We start from the raw sequence: 15029 nt of genomic DNA, 5'->3' as shown, positions 1-15029 counted from the left end.
GAAATTGTTACAACGTCAAAAGTTCAATTGAACTAATTTAAAATTTTGATTAGATATATTGTATGTACATACAATAACAGTTTTATTACCAATATTCATTGTTTTAATGATGACCAGACATAAAAAATAGAGAATGACGAAATTTTAAAAAAAAAATAACCGAAACATCCTTTTGGGTATGCAACTAGTATAACTTGTATAAAATACCAGCCGAGGTTTAATCGAATCTTCATTAAAATATCAAAAATTTGTATTCTTAGGATCAAAAAGTTTGTGTATATACAGGATTATTTTAAATGATGGACCCATTTTTAAAAATTCGTATTTATTAAAGTACAAATGCTACATGGCTAATTTTTATACCAATGAAAAAGGGAAATTTCAAAGTTTTTTTATGTATTACAAATGTAGAGTTCTCGCGGCAATAGGCCGCCATTCACTGTCACTGCCAGTTGTGAGTGAGATGGCGACTGTGCTATATGCTATGACAATCGAAGGGAATAATCACCATGACCTTGAAGATAAAAGACCTTTATAGCGTAAGGTGTGATACTGATTTCCCATTGAGCCTTATATTTTTGTCTCAGAGACATATTAATAGAACCAATTGCAATTAACAATTTTGTTCATCAATTCCAATCTGCATGAAGACGACCTTTCAATTCCTTACAAATTGAAACTAGTATTTCTATTTATTCTTCAATCAAAAGTCCCTCATTCATAAATGGAACTTGTACATTCTTCACTGATCTCTCGAATGGTCGTTTTCATCTGTTTTTGAGATCGAAGGACGTCTCCACCATTACTGGATCTCAATTGATTTATTTCCACTTCTAATCGTTCTGAAGTCGCTATATCATCATATATTGAGCTTTTTTGGTAATTTCTTTCAGTATGTAACAAACTAAATGTCGATGTGTTGTTCAAAAGTCCAGTTTGACAACCAGTAATTGGACATACTACATGTATGCAGCGTAAATAGTAAAAAGTCCAGATATGTCATAAACTGCATTGAAAAGTGGTAGGGCCTTGTCCAATTGCCACTAGAATTGTAGTACTTACACACGGCAATTCATATAAAACAATTGAGACGAAAATAGTATCATTAATGGCCAGGTTTAGTTTGTGAAATAGAATTTCAACTATAATTATAAATAACATAGAACTCGAAGTTGTTATGATATAGTTAGTGAACATTTATAACTCGTATGGCTGACACACAGATGGCGCTGCAATTGTCAAATCCATATGACGTTCATGAACTATCAGCTTTCAAAAGACTGTGTGTAAAATTTTATGACATTATGATTATTCATAGTGTGAGTTACTTTTGTTATTTACAAAACATTTAAATGCTTTGATTTAGTAATAAGCATCTAATACTAATAAACAATGCATTGTTGTATTTTTACATTATTTTACATCACTAAATAAGTCGTGTGATTGACACACAGATGGCGCTGCATCTATCAAATCCATATGGCTTTTATGAAGTACCAGCTTCCAAAAGGCTATGTGTAAATTTGTTATCCCTGCGCCAAATATGGTTAAATTTGTATATTCAATATTTTCTCAGTATTATGAAGGAACATAAAATTTAACTTAAAGTAGACAACTGTCTGCATACGCTTGGATATTTTTAATGATCAAAATAAGTACAATACAGTAAACTTAGTAAATAACATGTTGAGTTACATGTGAAATCACGTTGACTATACAAATTCCTTCTAATTGTTTCAACCAACACTGGAACCACCAACATCTTCTCCATCACTAAACTCCAATATCTACAAAAATATACAAATTTAAAATAACATGAGAAATTTCATTTCTGTGGTAGATTCCAATCTTAAAAAATCTTTTTTGGGAATTTGAAACTAAAAGAAATGACCTTACTTCTTCCATTTCCATTTCCTTATACATTTCAGTTAATAAAGCTACATCTTCTAAATGTTTCGAAGAACCGAATACCTTGAATAGAAATTCTATTCCTTTCTGTCTGTACTCATTGATAATCAGATCTGAACAAGCTACGCAATTTTTATACTTTTCAGTTGCTGGTAGAAACTGTTCGAAAGAAGATAAGAAACCTCTTATGGAATGCGGTACTATACCCAAAATTGAGGGATTTAAATTTTCCATGTTCAAGTTATTTGAATTTTGGTTACATGAAGTGTAGAAAGCAGGTGCTGATACCCTGGAATAAACAAAACTATTTTGTATATTTGAAAACAAACAGTCAAAATTTATTATTTAAAATAGAGATGAACATCACAGTTCTCAGCATTTTTTTATTTATAATTGATAACTCAAATCAACATGAACTATGACAACAGAGTATGAAATATCACTAGATTTATCGATAATTAAAAAAATTCTGTATAATAAAATATATATTCAACTAATTCTGTCCTTCATAATGATATCTAGCACACTACCCATCAATGAGCAGGGGTTAACTGATTCTCAAAAATCTGTATTGATTTATATAATTAAACTTAAATATGTTAATAAACCGCCTGCTATAATAAAAAGTTATATAAAAAGCAAATATCAAAAGCAGCGCGTCCGCTGAATTTTAGAATTTTAGTATTTCAATCGTACATCAAAGATTGCTGCCTTCGCTGAATTTTAGAATTCCATAATAGCCGGACAGTGCCGGCTTAAAAATCCATTTCGCGAACTTGTTCGTGACAATATAGTAATAGCGACAGACACATGGAATGGAAGAAAATAAGTAGATATATGGATAAAGACAATAGAAACCTGGGGATGGAAGTAAACATAAAAAAATACAGAAAGATGGTAGTGTATAAAAAAAAGGATGTGGTGATGATTTAATACTGAAATGACAAAGGATAGGTACTTACTAAATTTCAATACCTGGAAGTCATTTTCAAAGAAGATGAAAAAATATATGTAGAGATAGCGAACAGACTAAGAAAAACAAATCACTATATTAGTCATTTAGTTTCTAAATCCTCTTATTAGAGTTTATTTCCAAAGAATATGAATATAATTTCACAGTACCATATTATTTATGTTAAAAAGTTAGTTGGCAAGTTAGACCAAATCATTAATAATAAATTATTATCGGTTTCAGAACATTTACTTTATTTCAGGTAGATATAATGGTTTGCCTTAAACTTTAACCATTGAAAGAATCCTGAATTACTTTCATTAAGTTATAGCTGGATACTCTATATTGAATAGATATGTTTTTTAATTATTTTTTTTTTATTTGCTTACCCGTCTGTATGTTGCAACAAAGAAACTGCTAATTCGGCTGCCAAAGCACCAGCTATTTGAGACACACCAGGTCTTGTGACAGTGCACTGTTGATCTAAAGTTCTATGTTTCATCGACTAAAAAAATACAAAAAAAAAAAAAATAAAATACACATTTAGAAACGTGAATTAGAATGTAAACAAATGAGCATTAATGCAAATTTGAACTGATTTCTCTAGTTTTTTTACATGTTTGGGGTTATCTTTATCTAAAAAAGGTGATAAGACTAGATTAAGTTATGTAGTTAAGCACTATATCAATAAAAATTGCTGATATTTTATTTATTTACCTTTCCACTGCTTCATGAAGTCGAATCGATTGTGCCGTGTATGCTTACCTCTGACACCTAAACTTTTTGTGATGAGTATTTCTACATCTGTTAGGTTTAGGTTTTCATTCAAACAATCATTGTTTCTACGGACATTTCACATTTAATTTGATTGAAAAATATTATGAATCAAATTAATTATGAAAGTTGGAAAATTTCATTACAGAAAATGTAACTTAAGAAATTTTATGGGTCCATTTTAGTCGGTACCAGCAGTTGAACTTTGAAAATCTTGTGCTTAACTTTAGACATGGTCCGCATTACAGAACATTCGTCTAGATCTACTAAAATGGGGAGTACCTCGCTGAGAAAGCCTATCTGGCTCAACTATAGGAGGGCGTCGCAGTGAAAAGGTTAATGAGGTTATAAAGTAATTTGTCTGGTATCCAAATAACCCAAGAACAAATAAACTTACATCTCCGGGAGCAGTAACATCATTACAAAAGTAACAACCTAAATTATTTCCTAGTATGCATTTAAAACCTTCCGGATGTGGTAAAAGTGATTTATTGGTAATTTCATTGTGTATACCATGCCTCATTATGAGATACGAATCAAAGCCTAAAGCTGCATTAACAACCAACTGAAAAGTAAAAATATTTATTATAAAATGTAGACAATAGTTCAATAGAATTTTTACTTTTTTCTGATTTGCTCCTAATAATGTTGGTAACCATCTACTTTCTCTAGAATCCATCAATAAGAACATAACATCGTGTTCTTCAATTAGTTCAATGAGTTTTCGAACATCTGCTGTAGTTTGTTCAATAAAACTTTGCCCAACTGTATGACCAGGCATTGGTATATTCATATGGTAACCTTTGCTGTTCTAAAATAATATTCATAAATATTTGAAGTAGATAGACACTATCCTATATTATCAAAGTAATTTATGATAGGGAACATTTATTTTGATGTTTAGTAGATCCTCTAGGGAGGTTCTGGGACGGATATAACGTTTACGTGCTCGTGGTTTCCTTATCGCCACGTCTAGCCGCAGGCGATAATATCAGCATCGAAGTATCATAATACAGGTTGTGTTTCATCGACGTAGCGATAAGCCCGTAAACGTCACTTCCGTCCCAGAACCCCCTTAGACCATCTACTAAGATTACTTATTGAGTTAGTAATTACTCAAGCATGTTATTTACACTTACCACACCGGGAAATATTAATTTCAGTCCATCGGCGGCTGCTTGTGCTTTTGGTTTTGCTTCGACAGAATCTTGGTAAGTGAATAAACTCTGCCTCACTGGATTTGAGAAAGAAACAGTCGCGTTATCGACAAAAGTGACATTTCTAATACCCCAACCCTTTAAATAATAAAAAATAACTAAATCTTAACCTAAAATACAAATAATTATCAAATTTTTCAAACAATTTTTATACATTATCCTAGTTTTCAAAAGAAATATTAAATTGAACACAGATGGGTCTAGACCAAATATTCATTATTGCTATCAGGATGTCTTACAAGTATAAATACTTGCTACTGACTTATGCGATTCATCCTGATAGTGCAGTAGCTAGTAAATTACTGAACTCTCATCTCAACCACTCAAAACTGACGAAGAAAACTCCATGATATAGAAAAGTATAACATAATCTCTTGGTCAGATGGAATCAAAGGCAAAGAAGAGGCCAATACACTTGCCAGAAAAGAAGCATAAATGCCTTTTATTAGCCGCTAGCATGTATGTGACTTCAATTTTGTTAAATTCTGTTGTTATTTGTTACACAGCAGTGTTGATTAAAATCAATCTAGGTCTTTATATACATTTTATTTACATCTTCATATATATACATCATCTATCACTTATATCTTATAAAACCAACCATGTGCTAAAAACCCGGTAAAACCATATATTAACTTAACCTTACTTTTCTCAATAATAATCAACTACAAAAACAAAACTATGTACATAGAACATTAAACTACTATTTCTACAAAGCGCCATCTCTATAAGAAAGCATTAACTTAAAATAACTCCCAAAGATTTCTATTATAACAAATTCAAAGAGCATTTTCCTAAGAAGTTTCCTCACTTGCTGCCTACAGGGGACAGCCATCTCCAAAAGAACCTGATGAGTGCCGACTTTGTGAGGAGGAGGTTCAATCTCCAGTTCACTCAGTTCTAGGCCTTATCATTGCAAACATACACAAGACAAGAAATATGTAGGAGTAAAGATCTAACCTTTCAGAAGACAGAACATATACTGTAATTCATTATATCTCCGAAACTAAGAAGAAAACTGTAGATAAGGTGTCCCAGCCCTACAGAGAAAAAGTTTTCCTATATCAGGGCCATTCCTAAAATCTATCTGTCATCAAAATAAATTAATGAGTTTTTCTCTCTCTGATAAGGGGACACAATCAACCTCAGGGTTATAGTGTAATGTTACCCCTAATTAAATCTATCTAAAGGCATATATATTAGATAGAGTAAGAGCAGTATTACTAAAAAAAAATAATTATTAATAAGAACACTTTGGAAACATCAGCCTGTGTAAAATAAAACAATGCACTGCAGTTATAGATAACGCTAGTACCTATTTAAATGAACTTACTAATAAAGTCCTGGCTACAGAACAACCTAAAGTACCAGCCCCAAATAATAAACATTTTGTTTTTTTCAATTTTTCAAGATCAATAGAAGGCAAAAGGTTCCATTTCATGAGTTTCAAATTTAAATCAACAGAATTTTCAGCTATTCTAAAAAATCAAATTTTATTTGTAAATAAAATTTTTTTGTTATACTTACACTGAGGGGTCCAAAGATGTCCTCATATTAGCGAATCTAGGTCCCAATTTATCTCGTTCATTTTTCTCCCAACCCACCCATGAGGAGTAAACATTGGGATCTAGTTTCGGTAATTTCAGCACATGGATCATACTATCTTTTAAATGTATTTCAGACTTTCCTCTACTAAGAGTAATGGCTACAAATTTTACTTCCTTATTTTCTAAAAATGGACTAAAAAAGTAAATAAATAAATTGTTTCATTCTATATATAATGAATAAAACATTTTAATGGAATTCAAAAAGTATGGTCTTATTTATATTGAGAATTATAAGAATTATAAACTATAAGAATATTTAGGTCAATGCAGGATCATATATTAAATAGCTTTTGCTGCTTAGAAAAAAATATATTGAAAACATTTCAAACAATACGGATACTTACCAATAATGCAAAATATGCAGCACAAAATTTCTTAGCTGAGTACCCACTTTAGAGCCTTTTGCTGTGTTATAGAACCCAAAATATATTTCAGAATCAGTGGAAGGTAATTTATCATAGGTAAACTCTAAAGTATTCAATTCTATTTCATTGTTTTTAAGAAATAATGCAAAGTATCCATTTTGGGTGTTATCTAAATTTTTAAATGAAGCCAAAAATTTTTGGAGCTGAAAATATGCAAATATAGTAAAAATTCGATTAGCTCGCTCTCGATTTGATTTGTTTTAGTAGTGTTCTACCTAACAATATAATGCAATTAATTCAATTATCTGCATACTCAGAAACTATTAGTTGGATTAATCGAGTCTCTACTGTATGTTAATAAGTAATTTAGAATGGTGTTGTGGGTTGAAGACTCAAAATAAAAATGTCCAAGAGTTTTTTAAAATGCTAACGTTTCGTTTTTTTATTTGATCTTTATCAAGGTTAAAAATATATGGTACATTATAACTCAAACGTAGATGAATATAGACAAGTAAATAAAAAATTGTGAAATTAGAAGTAAAACAATAATCAGATAGTGTAACAATTAAAATATCTATACATGTATATATAAATGAATAGGAGACACTGTATGTAAGCAAACTATACAACATAAACAAATGAGAATGTTGTATAAAACAGAAGAACAATGAAAAAGTCATTTAAATAGACCCATACATACATATATAAGTAAAAACTTATGCAGATGGTTGCTTTTGCATATTTATATTCATTATCCAGAATGTTAACATCATCAAATGTTGTAACCATCGGTGAAATGATGTTGGACCAGAGCTGTTTTATCTTTTCTGCAAAAAGAACCATCAGAGAAATGATATACATAAAACTGAATGATTAAATTAATAACCGTATGGTGGCCAATCTCGAGGTTTAATATAACCATCTTTTGAATGTTATAAGTTAACACACTCTGACAGGACTAGTACTGGATGGTAATAATTAGAATAATTCCAACAGTTTTTACCAAAATGTTGGCATTTTAAAAAACTCTTGGACAGTTTTATTTTAAGTTTTCAACCTACAACACCATTCAAAATTACATACTAGTAAGGACAATTATATCAACAATGAAAACAAAAGTGTGAAATAACTTACCAAATCATTATTAAATTCAGATATTATTTTATGTGTTGTAATGTTTATTATATTCACACCTTTAGGAACAGGAAATGCAAACCAATAATAATAATGGAATTTTTTTATATCCTATAAATGAAACAGATATAAAAATGATGTAAATTGTTATCAAAGTATTTACTGACAAAATTATAGTGTTCTTTTAATCTCTAGTTTCATATATTATTTACCAAACAAACAAAGAAGTTGTTAATGAACTCAACATTTACAGTGAAATGGAAGTCAAAATTATAATACATTATAATAATAGGGTGGGTAATAAATTGATTAAGGGACATTTTGAAAGTTGAAATTGTAACTCAATTATTACAACAATCATTACAAATAAAGAATTACATACTCCTTATCTACCATATCTTATTGCAATTTTCTTAAGGTTCCTTTTTTTAAATATGAATGTGGAAAGTCGCAATGTGTCTAAGGTAGACTAGATTGTACTAGCAATAGACAAGATGTTGTGCTAATAGTGAACCAATAAACAAGAAATTTCTTTTAGAATATTTTTTATGTAACAATCATCACAGCTGATTCTACAAGTTTGAAGAAATACCTACTTAAATGTGGTAAATAAGCTTCACCTTAATCATTTAAAATTATATAACAATACCACAGAATAAAAGAGAGTTTTAAAAAAACAACAACCTATGTAGTAGTATATAAAAGTAGTAGTATAAAAATATGGCTTATGCTGCTGATTTTTTCCATTATTGTTCTAGATTATAAATTAACAATTGATAAAACAAATACTTACAGCAAAAGATAACAAAATGAAGCAATTCAGTACTGAAGGGTTCCTTAGGGCTTCACCATTTTTCAACTTCTCCTGCAGTTGTACTCCAAAATCATTAATAAGTTGTGTTTTATCATACTCCCGAAATCTTTCAATAGTATTTGTATTAATGAGTTTTCCATGGAATAGTAAATTCATATTTTGGCCATAAGCACAACTAAAAACACCCATTAATCCAATAAATTCATATATTCGCAGATTTGCGAGCTCCAAACTTACGTATTAAACGACGTACTATCAATTTCTACAAGACTAAGGGGGCAATTTGGGTTGTTTATTAACTCTGAATAGCCCCATATATGTTGTTCAACTTCATTCAATTTATATATATCTAGTTTAAGTTCTGTTAACTTACTCCAGAAACTGGGATTTACTGAAGATGATAATGGTACGTAAGAAAGTGTGGACGACATATTTTGCGCTTATTCACAACAAGAAATTATGAGAAACTTAAGTTTTAAAAATCAAAAATTGAGGTTATAACAACTATATTTTCTCATTTTAATAGTACTCATAGAATATCAAGTCCGTGATTCCAGTCAAATATAAAGATAAATAGAATAGCAATTTTAATTGCTTCATAAAAAAATTAACAAAGTTAAATTTCAATGAAATCAGGTGGAAGATAATTTAATTGACTTTAGATCCCATATTATCCTGTTAACAATAAGTACGTTCCATTGAGCAGAATTTAAAAGAGATCGTATTTCCAAATTCATTCAATAAATTTTAATGATTATCAGCTTTAATTATAAATTGGGAAAGTATGAAATTTCATATTTTGGTTCCATTTAAGTAGAGTGTTTGAATGATTCAAGGTTAATAATAATAATATCGTGGAATGTACAAAAGAGCACGTGGATACAAAAAACCGTTTCACAGCATGTCACTTAGGTAACAGGTGCAAATGTTCAAAACTATATAGTGGTTTGTTGTCGTTTACTAAGGTTATATACTGTTAATAAACTTCTTAAGTATGATTGAATATGAATACGAAGGGTCAGAGGTCATGTCGATTAGGGAAATTGGTTCTTTTGGGTGTGATAAGAAGACTTGGCTAGAATATTCTAGTCATATGGAATCAATTTTTTCAAAGTATAAGGTTAGGAAAGGTCTGAAAAAACTTATTTGTATAGAGGCAATGGGCGCCAAAATCTTTGATCTTTTAACAATTCTCGTTAGACCAAAATATGTCGCTAACGAAGATGTTACCTACGATTTTATAATAAATAAACTAGAAAGATACTTTCACCCGAAGCAGGACGTGCATTTTTATGTTACTAAATTTCAATTGAGAAAACAGAGGTATACAGAAACATTTTTTGAGTATGTAACTGCTTTGCGTAAGATTATGGCGAATTGTAATTTTTCAAGAAAAAATCAACTTCGTAAATTACGAAACCAACTTATTTCGGGATGTGACGAGGATCTGAAATCAAAATTTAATCCACATTCCATGTCGTTGTCGCAATTATTCGAAGTAAGTCTATTTTTCATGACTTTTTTTTAGGATTAACATATTCGAAATCATATTTAACAGGTAGGTCTTCTCTGGGATGATTCAAATATAATCAAACCACCTCCACATCCAAGAAACCACAAAGCAAGAAAAAATAGAATTGCAAAATGTTTCAGATGTGCTCAAGCTAAAACACTGCATAATAATGAACCTTGTGTTTTTGATTGGGCGAACTGTTCTCATTGCAATGTTAATGGACATGTTTCTATAGCTTGTAAATATAAAGACACTATTTGCGATAATTGCAGTGAAAAGGGACATGTTCATAAACTTTGCAAAAAGCCTGCTGTTGTCTCTTTAACATCTTCATTACATGAATTGACTATAGCTAATGCCGACTGAATTAAAAGATTTCAAATGATTGACTTCATTTTCTCTATTTTGGATTGTAATATTCTTGATATTGATATAATTGATTTTCATCTAAGATAATTAATTTTTTTTTCAAAAGTTGTGAAATGATTTTTTCCTTTCTTTCCTACTCAAGCCTAACACGTTAAGTATGAGAATAATAGAATATATACAAGGTACAGTAGTCAATCCTGCATTTTTAAAAATTTTATTGTGTATTTATGTAAGTCATATTGAATGTCTTGGGTTTGAAATTGTCAAAAATTAAAAATATATCTTTAAGTTAAAATATTATTACAATTCATAAAATTCATTCAGTAAAATAAAAATATTTTCAACTTCCATTTACTTTTTATTGAGGTTTTACACATCATTCTCTTCAGAATTAAATTTTCTGTAAGTTTTATTTGAAAGTTTAATGCATTTATTAGGCACCAATGAAGTTATTTCACTCTAAACGTAAAAAAGTGTATTTTGGAGTTGAGTTTTTTGTATTTAACATCAGTTAATGTAAAAATTATCACAGTTACAGATCTGAGACTTATTTCATTAAATTTTTCATGTCAATATATTCCTATTATTCGACTATCCTATCCTATAGTCGAGAATCGATGAAGAGCATCTCATCGTCAAGTAAGGGAATAAGATGGATGGTTTATTAAATTAAACAAATTAATATTTCAGACCTATATTTTTATTTTATATAGTATATGTAAATGTTAAAACATAATATATGTAGTTAGATAATACCAATACTCCTTAAAAAAAAACTACGGTTTTGAGAATTTTGGATCTTTTGTCGCAATATAAAACACTAATTTACATTAAATTTTTAGACGACGCCATCTGAAAATTGTTCGATCTGTATTTATTTATTTACCGAAAGGTACGTTTTGAGTTTTCCATTTAGTGAAAGTGACAGTTCCGTACTGCAAAACACTTTCGGGACGCTCTGGAGTACACTACTTTAACTTCCTTAAATGTGACTCTAGCTACTTCAATGTTGACGGTTGACAGTTTCACTTCGATGATTTTGCATAACCTTAAATTTTTAATTTTCTGAAATTCCGTCAACATTTAGTAGAAATATACATATTCCATCTGCATCCAATCCATTAAATATTAAAATAAGGTACAATCAACATTACTTTTTGCAAATAATTAATTGATATTGCAAATATTATTAAGTACATTATACTGTTCAATAAATTAAATGTATAATTCTCTATTATTTATTTTCTTTCCTCAGTGTAATTGAAAAAGTTTTGGATTTTATCCGTCGTCTAAAAAATGTTGTGTACGCCGCGGCTGAAATACTACTTTTTTATCATTTTCAGTCCTTGGTATACAAATAACTATTTCAATTTTATTAATTCTATATTTTTTTTGTTACTGCGCGTCCTATTTGATTTGTTTATATCTGGTTTTTATAGTTATTTACGTTATAAGTTATAAGTCCGGCAAGTACCGTAATAATAATTATACCGGCTTATAACGTAAATAACTATTTTTTTATACTGTACTGTAAAATAATTTTCGATACATAAATATGATTATATTTTTTGCGATAAATTATGTTTGTAAAATATGAGGAAAATAAGATTTAGAAAGAATGACTATTCAAATTTACTAATTTCTTTCACGTGTTTATTTCGTTCATTTAGCATAAGTAAGTTAAATGTATATAATTTGTACCAAGCAGAAGTTTTTATATCATTAAATGAAGATACAGATAATATTTTGACATAGAACGACATCCTAACCTAAATTTTTTGCGCGTTCAAAGTAAGATTCATATTAGTTGCATTTAAATTTATTAAGCATTTTGTATACGAAACCTATAGGCTTGACGCCCATGAGCTTAGGCTATGGGCTCCTATAATGTTTACTGTACTGTTGTGGTATCTTTCACACACTGACGTTGGATTGTGAAAACCGTAGTCGCCATTCAAACGCTCTGCGACGCGTCTCTAGTTATTTCGAACCATTGGGTGCCTCCTCTTCAAGTAAACGCCGCCAAAAATGTCGCATTTATATCAATTTTATATCACAAGATGCTAGCACTGTTGTGAACGAGACGTCGACGTTCGCGTATGAGAAACGCTGACGCTGTGTCCGGTGTTCAGACGTCGATCAGAACGTTTATGCTCTAGTCGAATGTAGAAATTAATAGGACACCAAGGCCTTAGCACACAAGAAACGATTGGAGCAAACTTCGGTGAGTTTGTGAGTATCTTTTACTCACAGGTCTGTGCGCAATGAATAATCCGGAAAAATTAGGTATTTTTTTTTAGGTTTCCCTAAGACTTTGGACAAAAAGGAAAAGATTTTTTAAATGAGAGAATTAGGAGCATTTGATAGTTATTTTTAGTTTTTCCAGAAGACACTTTGGGCCGGAAATAAAAAATATTTTCTAATCTGAATTTGCAACCACGGTTTTAATTAATATCTTTTTATCGAATCAACGAGAAAATTCGGGATTTGAATTTTCAGAACGAGCATTGAAAATCCTTTCGATTCAATTTTTTAAAATTTTTCCGAATATTTGGCTGCTAGCTTGATGGAGCTGGGTTATGTCACGGTTTATATATCAAAAATTATCTGAAATTTGTACATATTTCACAAAAAATTTATATATAATCATTGTAGGACTGAAATATAAATTTTTAATTGTACTTCATGAATTTATTGAGGTTATTCCAGCTGCAGGAGTAGTCGATTTTGAGATGGCCGTATTTACTGAAACCGAAATGCGGTTTGATTTTTTTCTGTTTTTCTACATCGTCGTAAATTGGATACATAGTATCTCTTCGATCACTAGGAAATTCTTCAGTTGAAGTTTCTGAATGTATCCTAGAATTGTATCTGAAAATAAAATTAAACAGAAAATAAATATTTAATATATGCAAAATTATAAATTGCGTTTAGTATGTTCGTTCAATGCACGACGAAAAAATAAAAATGTTAAGGAGCCCAAGTACAAACAACTAAATTCAGAGATAAGACGGAAAATAAGACAAGCTAAATCTGAATGGTTTTCAAGAGAGTGTACAGAGATTGAGGATGAAAGGCACCAAATATTTCATCTTCATAAGAAAATCAAAGAAACCACGGATGTGTAGTGGGTATAGCAATCTTTAAGATAAAAACGCACAAATCATCTTAGATATAGAGGGAAAGAATATATAGAAGATTTATTTGACGATGATAGAGAAGAGAACCACAGAATAAAAGAACCACTGGTTGGCCCAGATATAAAAAAAGATGTAGTCAGGAAAGCCATTGCAAATGCAAAAAATGGAAAAGCGGTCCTGACGGAATTCCTACATGATTGTTAAAAACTCTTGAAACCAATTACCGTAGATTACTAACTAAGCTGTTTAACGTTATCTATCACAAGGATGTAATTCCAACGGATTGGTTGATATCGACTTTTATCACTATATCACGATAAGTTTGATGAGTCTTCTTATTCTACTTCTTGGAGATCTGTCGATTTGTTAATTCTGAAGCTGCCTCTGCATCTTTTCCTGAGAGGTGGATTGCCAACTATCTTTCCACCTTTTAGGTGGTCTCCCGGGAGGCTTTCAGCCGGGCGGGTTTTGTTTTCTAGGACTATTCTCGGAAGTCTGTTCTCGTCCATCCGTTTTACCTGGTTGTACCACTGCCTCTTACGTTGTCTTCCCCATCTCACAATGTCTTGTTTCCCGCATTGCTCTTTGACATCTGTATTTCTTACTCTGTCTCTTCTTGTTTTCCCCACTATCGTTCTCAGTGTTTTCATCTCGTCCACCCTCAGCATTTGTTTCGTCTTGTTGGTGTCCTCGCGGACTTCCGTGCCGTACGTCATGATGGGTCTGATACAAGTCTTGTAGATTCTAATTTTGCTATTTTTGCGCATTTACGGGTTGGACTAGATTATATCTCGTAGGCATCCTGATAGTGCGGATGCTTTCTTAATCTGGCTTCTTATGTCTTTTACTGGGTCGTGGGTACTTGATATGTCTATGCCCAGATATCTGAATTGCATAACTTGTTCTATGGGATCGTCCTCCACCACCAGCTTACATCTGAGCGGATCCTTCGCGATTGTCATACATTTGGTTATGCTGATAGAAATGTTCATATTGAATTGGCGGCTTACCAAGAAGAACTGGAGGAGTTGTCTCTGTAGGGTCGTTTTCCGATTCGGCGATGATTGCTGCATCATCGGCGTAGCATCAACGCTTTTGTTGCCCATTCTGAATCCGAGGTTGAGACATGATTTTGTTAATAATTTTATCCATGAGGAGATTAAACAAGAAGGGACTGTTTGTTAGAAGTTTGATAGTCATGTATTGAAAATATTCCTGCGAATTATACACCAAAGA

General features: G+C 31.0%; 3 protein-coding genes across 4 annotated transcripts in view; 1 reads left to right on the top strand and 2 right to left on the bottom strand.

The window, feature by feature from the left end:
- Positions 1–1620: 1620 nt before the first annotated feature.
- On the bottom strand, positions 1621–9767 carry LOC130451096 (ubiquitin-like modifier-activating enzyme ATG7). 2 transcript variants are annotated; one of them, XM_056789899.1, is made up of 12 exons: positions 9009–9767; positions 8751–8946; positions 7958–8068; positions 6803–7026; positions 6379–6591; positions 6185–6329; positions 4774–4929; positions 4257–4445; positions 4032–4199; positions 3250–3365; positions 1897–2197; positions 1621–1787 (listed from the first exon to the last, which is right to left on the bottom strand). In XM_056789899.1, the coding sequence occupies exons 1-12, from the start codon at positions 9200–9202 to the stop codon at positions 1737–1739; spliced, it is 2064 nt and encodes a 687-aa protein (XP_056645877.1). In that variant the 5' UTR covers positions 9203–9767; the 3' UTR covers positions 1621–1736. The 2 variants fall into 2 exon arrangements, with proteins under 2 accessions (XP_056645877.1, XP_056645884.1); XM_056789906.1 differs by lacking the exon at positions 7958–8068 and having other exon boundaries at positions 9009–9472.
- On the top strand, positions 9673–13334 carry LOC130451117 (uncharacterized). Its single transcript, XM_056789930.1, has 2 exons — positions 9673–10269; positions 10330–13334. The coding sequence occupies exons 1-2, from the start codon at positions 9766–9768 to the stop codon at positions 10648–10650; spliced, it is 825 nt and encodes a 274-aa protein (XP_056645908.1). The 5' UTR covers positions 9673–9765; the 3' UTR covers positions 10651–13334.
- The window catches only part of LOC130451121 (uncharacterized), a 36427-nt gene continuing 32735 nt past the window's right edge, over positions 11338–15029 (bottom strand). The window contains exon 5 of the mRNA XM_056789944.1: positions 11338–13524. Within this exon, the coding sequence (XP_056645922.1) occupies positions 13326–13524 (199 nt within the window). The 3' untranslated portion in view covers positions 11338–13325. The remainder of the gene's footprint in view (positions 13525–15029) is intronic.

This window comes from Diorhabda sublineata, chromosome 1, assembly GCF_026230105.1.
Source record: "Diorhabda sublineata isolate icDioSubl1.1 chromosome 1, icDioSubl1.1, whole genome shotgun sequence".
Classification (NCBI taxonomy): domain Eukaryota; kingdom Metazoa; phylum Arthropoda; class Insecta; order Coleoptera; family Chrysomelidae; genus Diorhabda; species Diorhabda sublineata.
The sequence above is the reverse complement of the archived record's forward strand: the minus strand, read 5'-3'. Positions and strand labels throughout refer to the sequence as shown.

Excerpts from the sequence above, each read along its gene's own strand:
- LOC130451096 (XM_056789899.1), bottom strand. The coding sequence starts at position 9,202 with ATGTCGTCCACACTTTCTTACGTACCATTATCATCTTCAGTAAATCCC. Across the intron at positions 6,330-6,378 it reads ACATCTTTGGACCCCTCAGT|AATAGCTGAAAATTCTGTTG; the intron begins GTAAGTATAACA and ends TTGATTTTTTAG. Across the intron at positions 4,446-4,773 it reads AATTAATATTTCCCGGTGTG|AACAGCAAAGGTTACCATAT; the intron begins GTAAGTGTAAAT and ends ATATTATTTTAG.
- LOC130451117 (XM_056789930.1), top strand. The coding sequence starts at position 9,766 with ATGATTGAATATGAATACGAAGGGTCAGAGGTCATGTCGATTAGGGAA. Across the intron at positions 10,270-10,329 it reads CGTTGTCGCAATTATTCGAA|GTAGGTCTTCTCTGGGATGA; the intron begins GTAAGTCTATTT and ends CATATTTAACAG.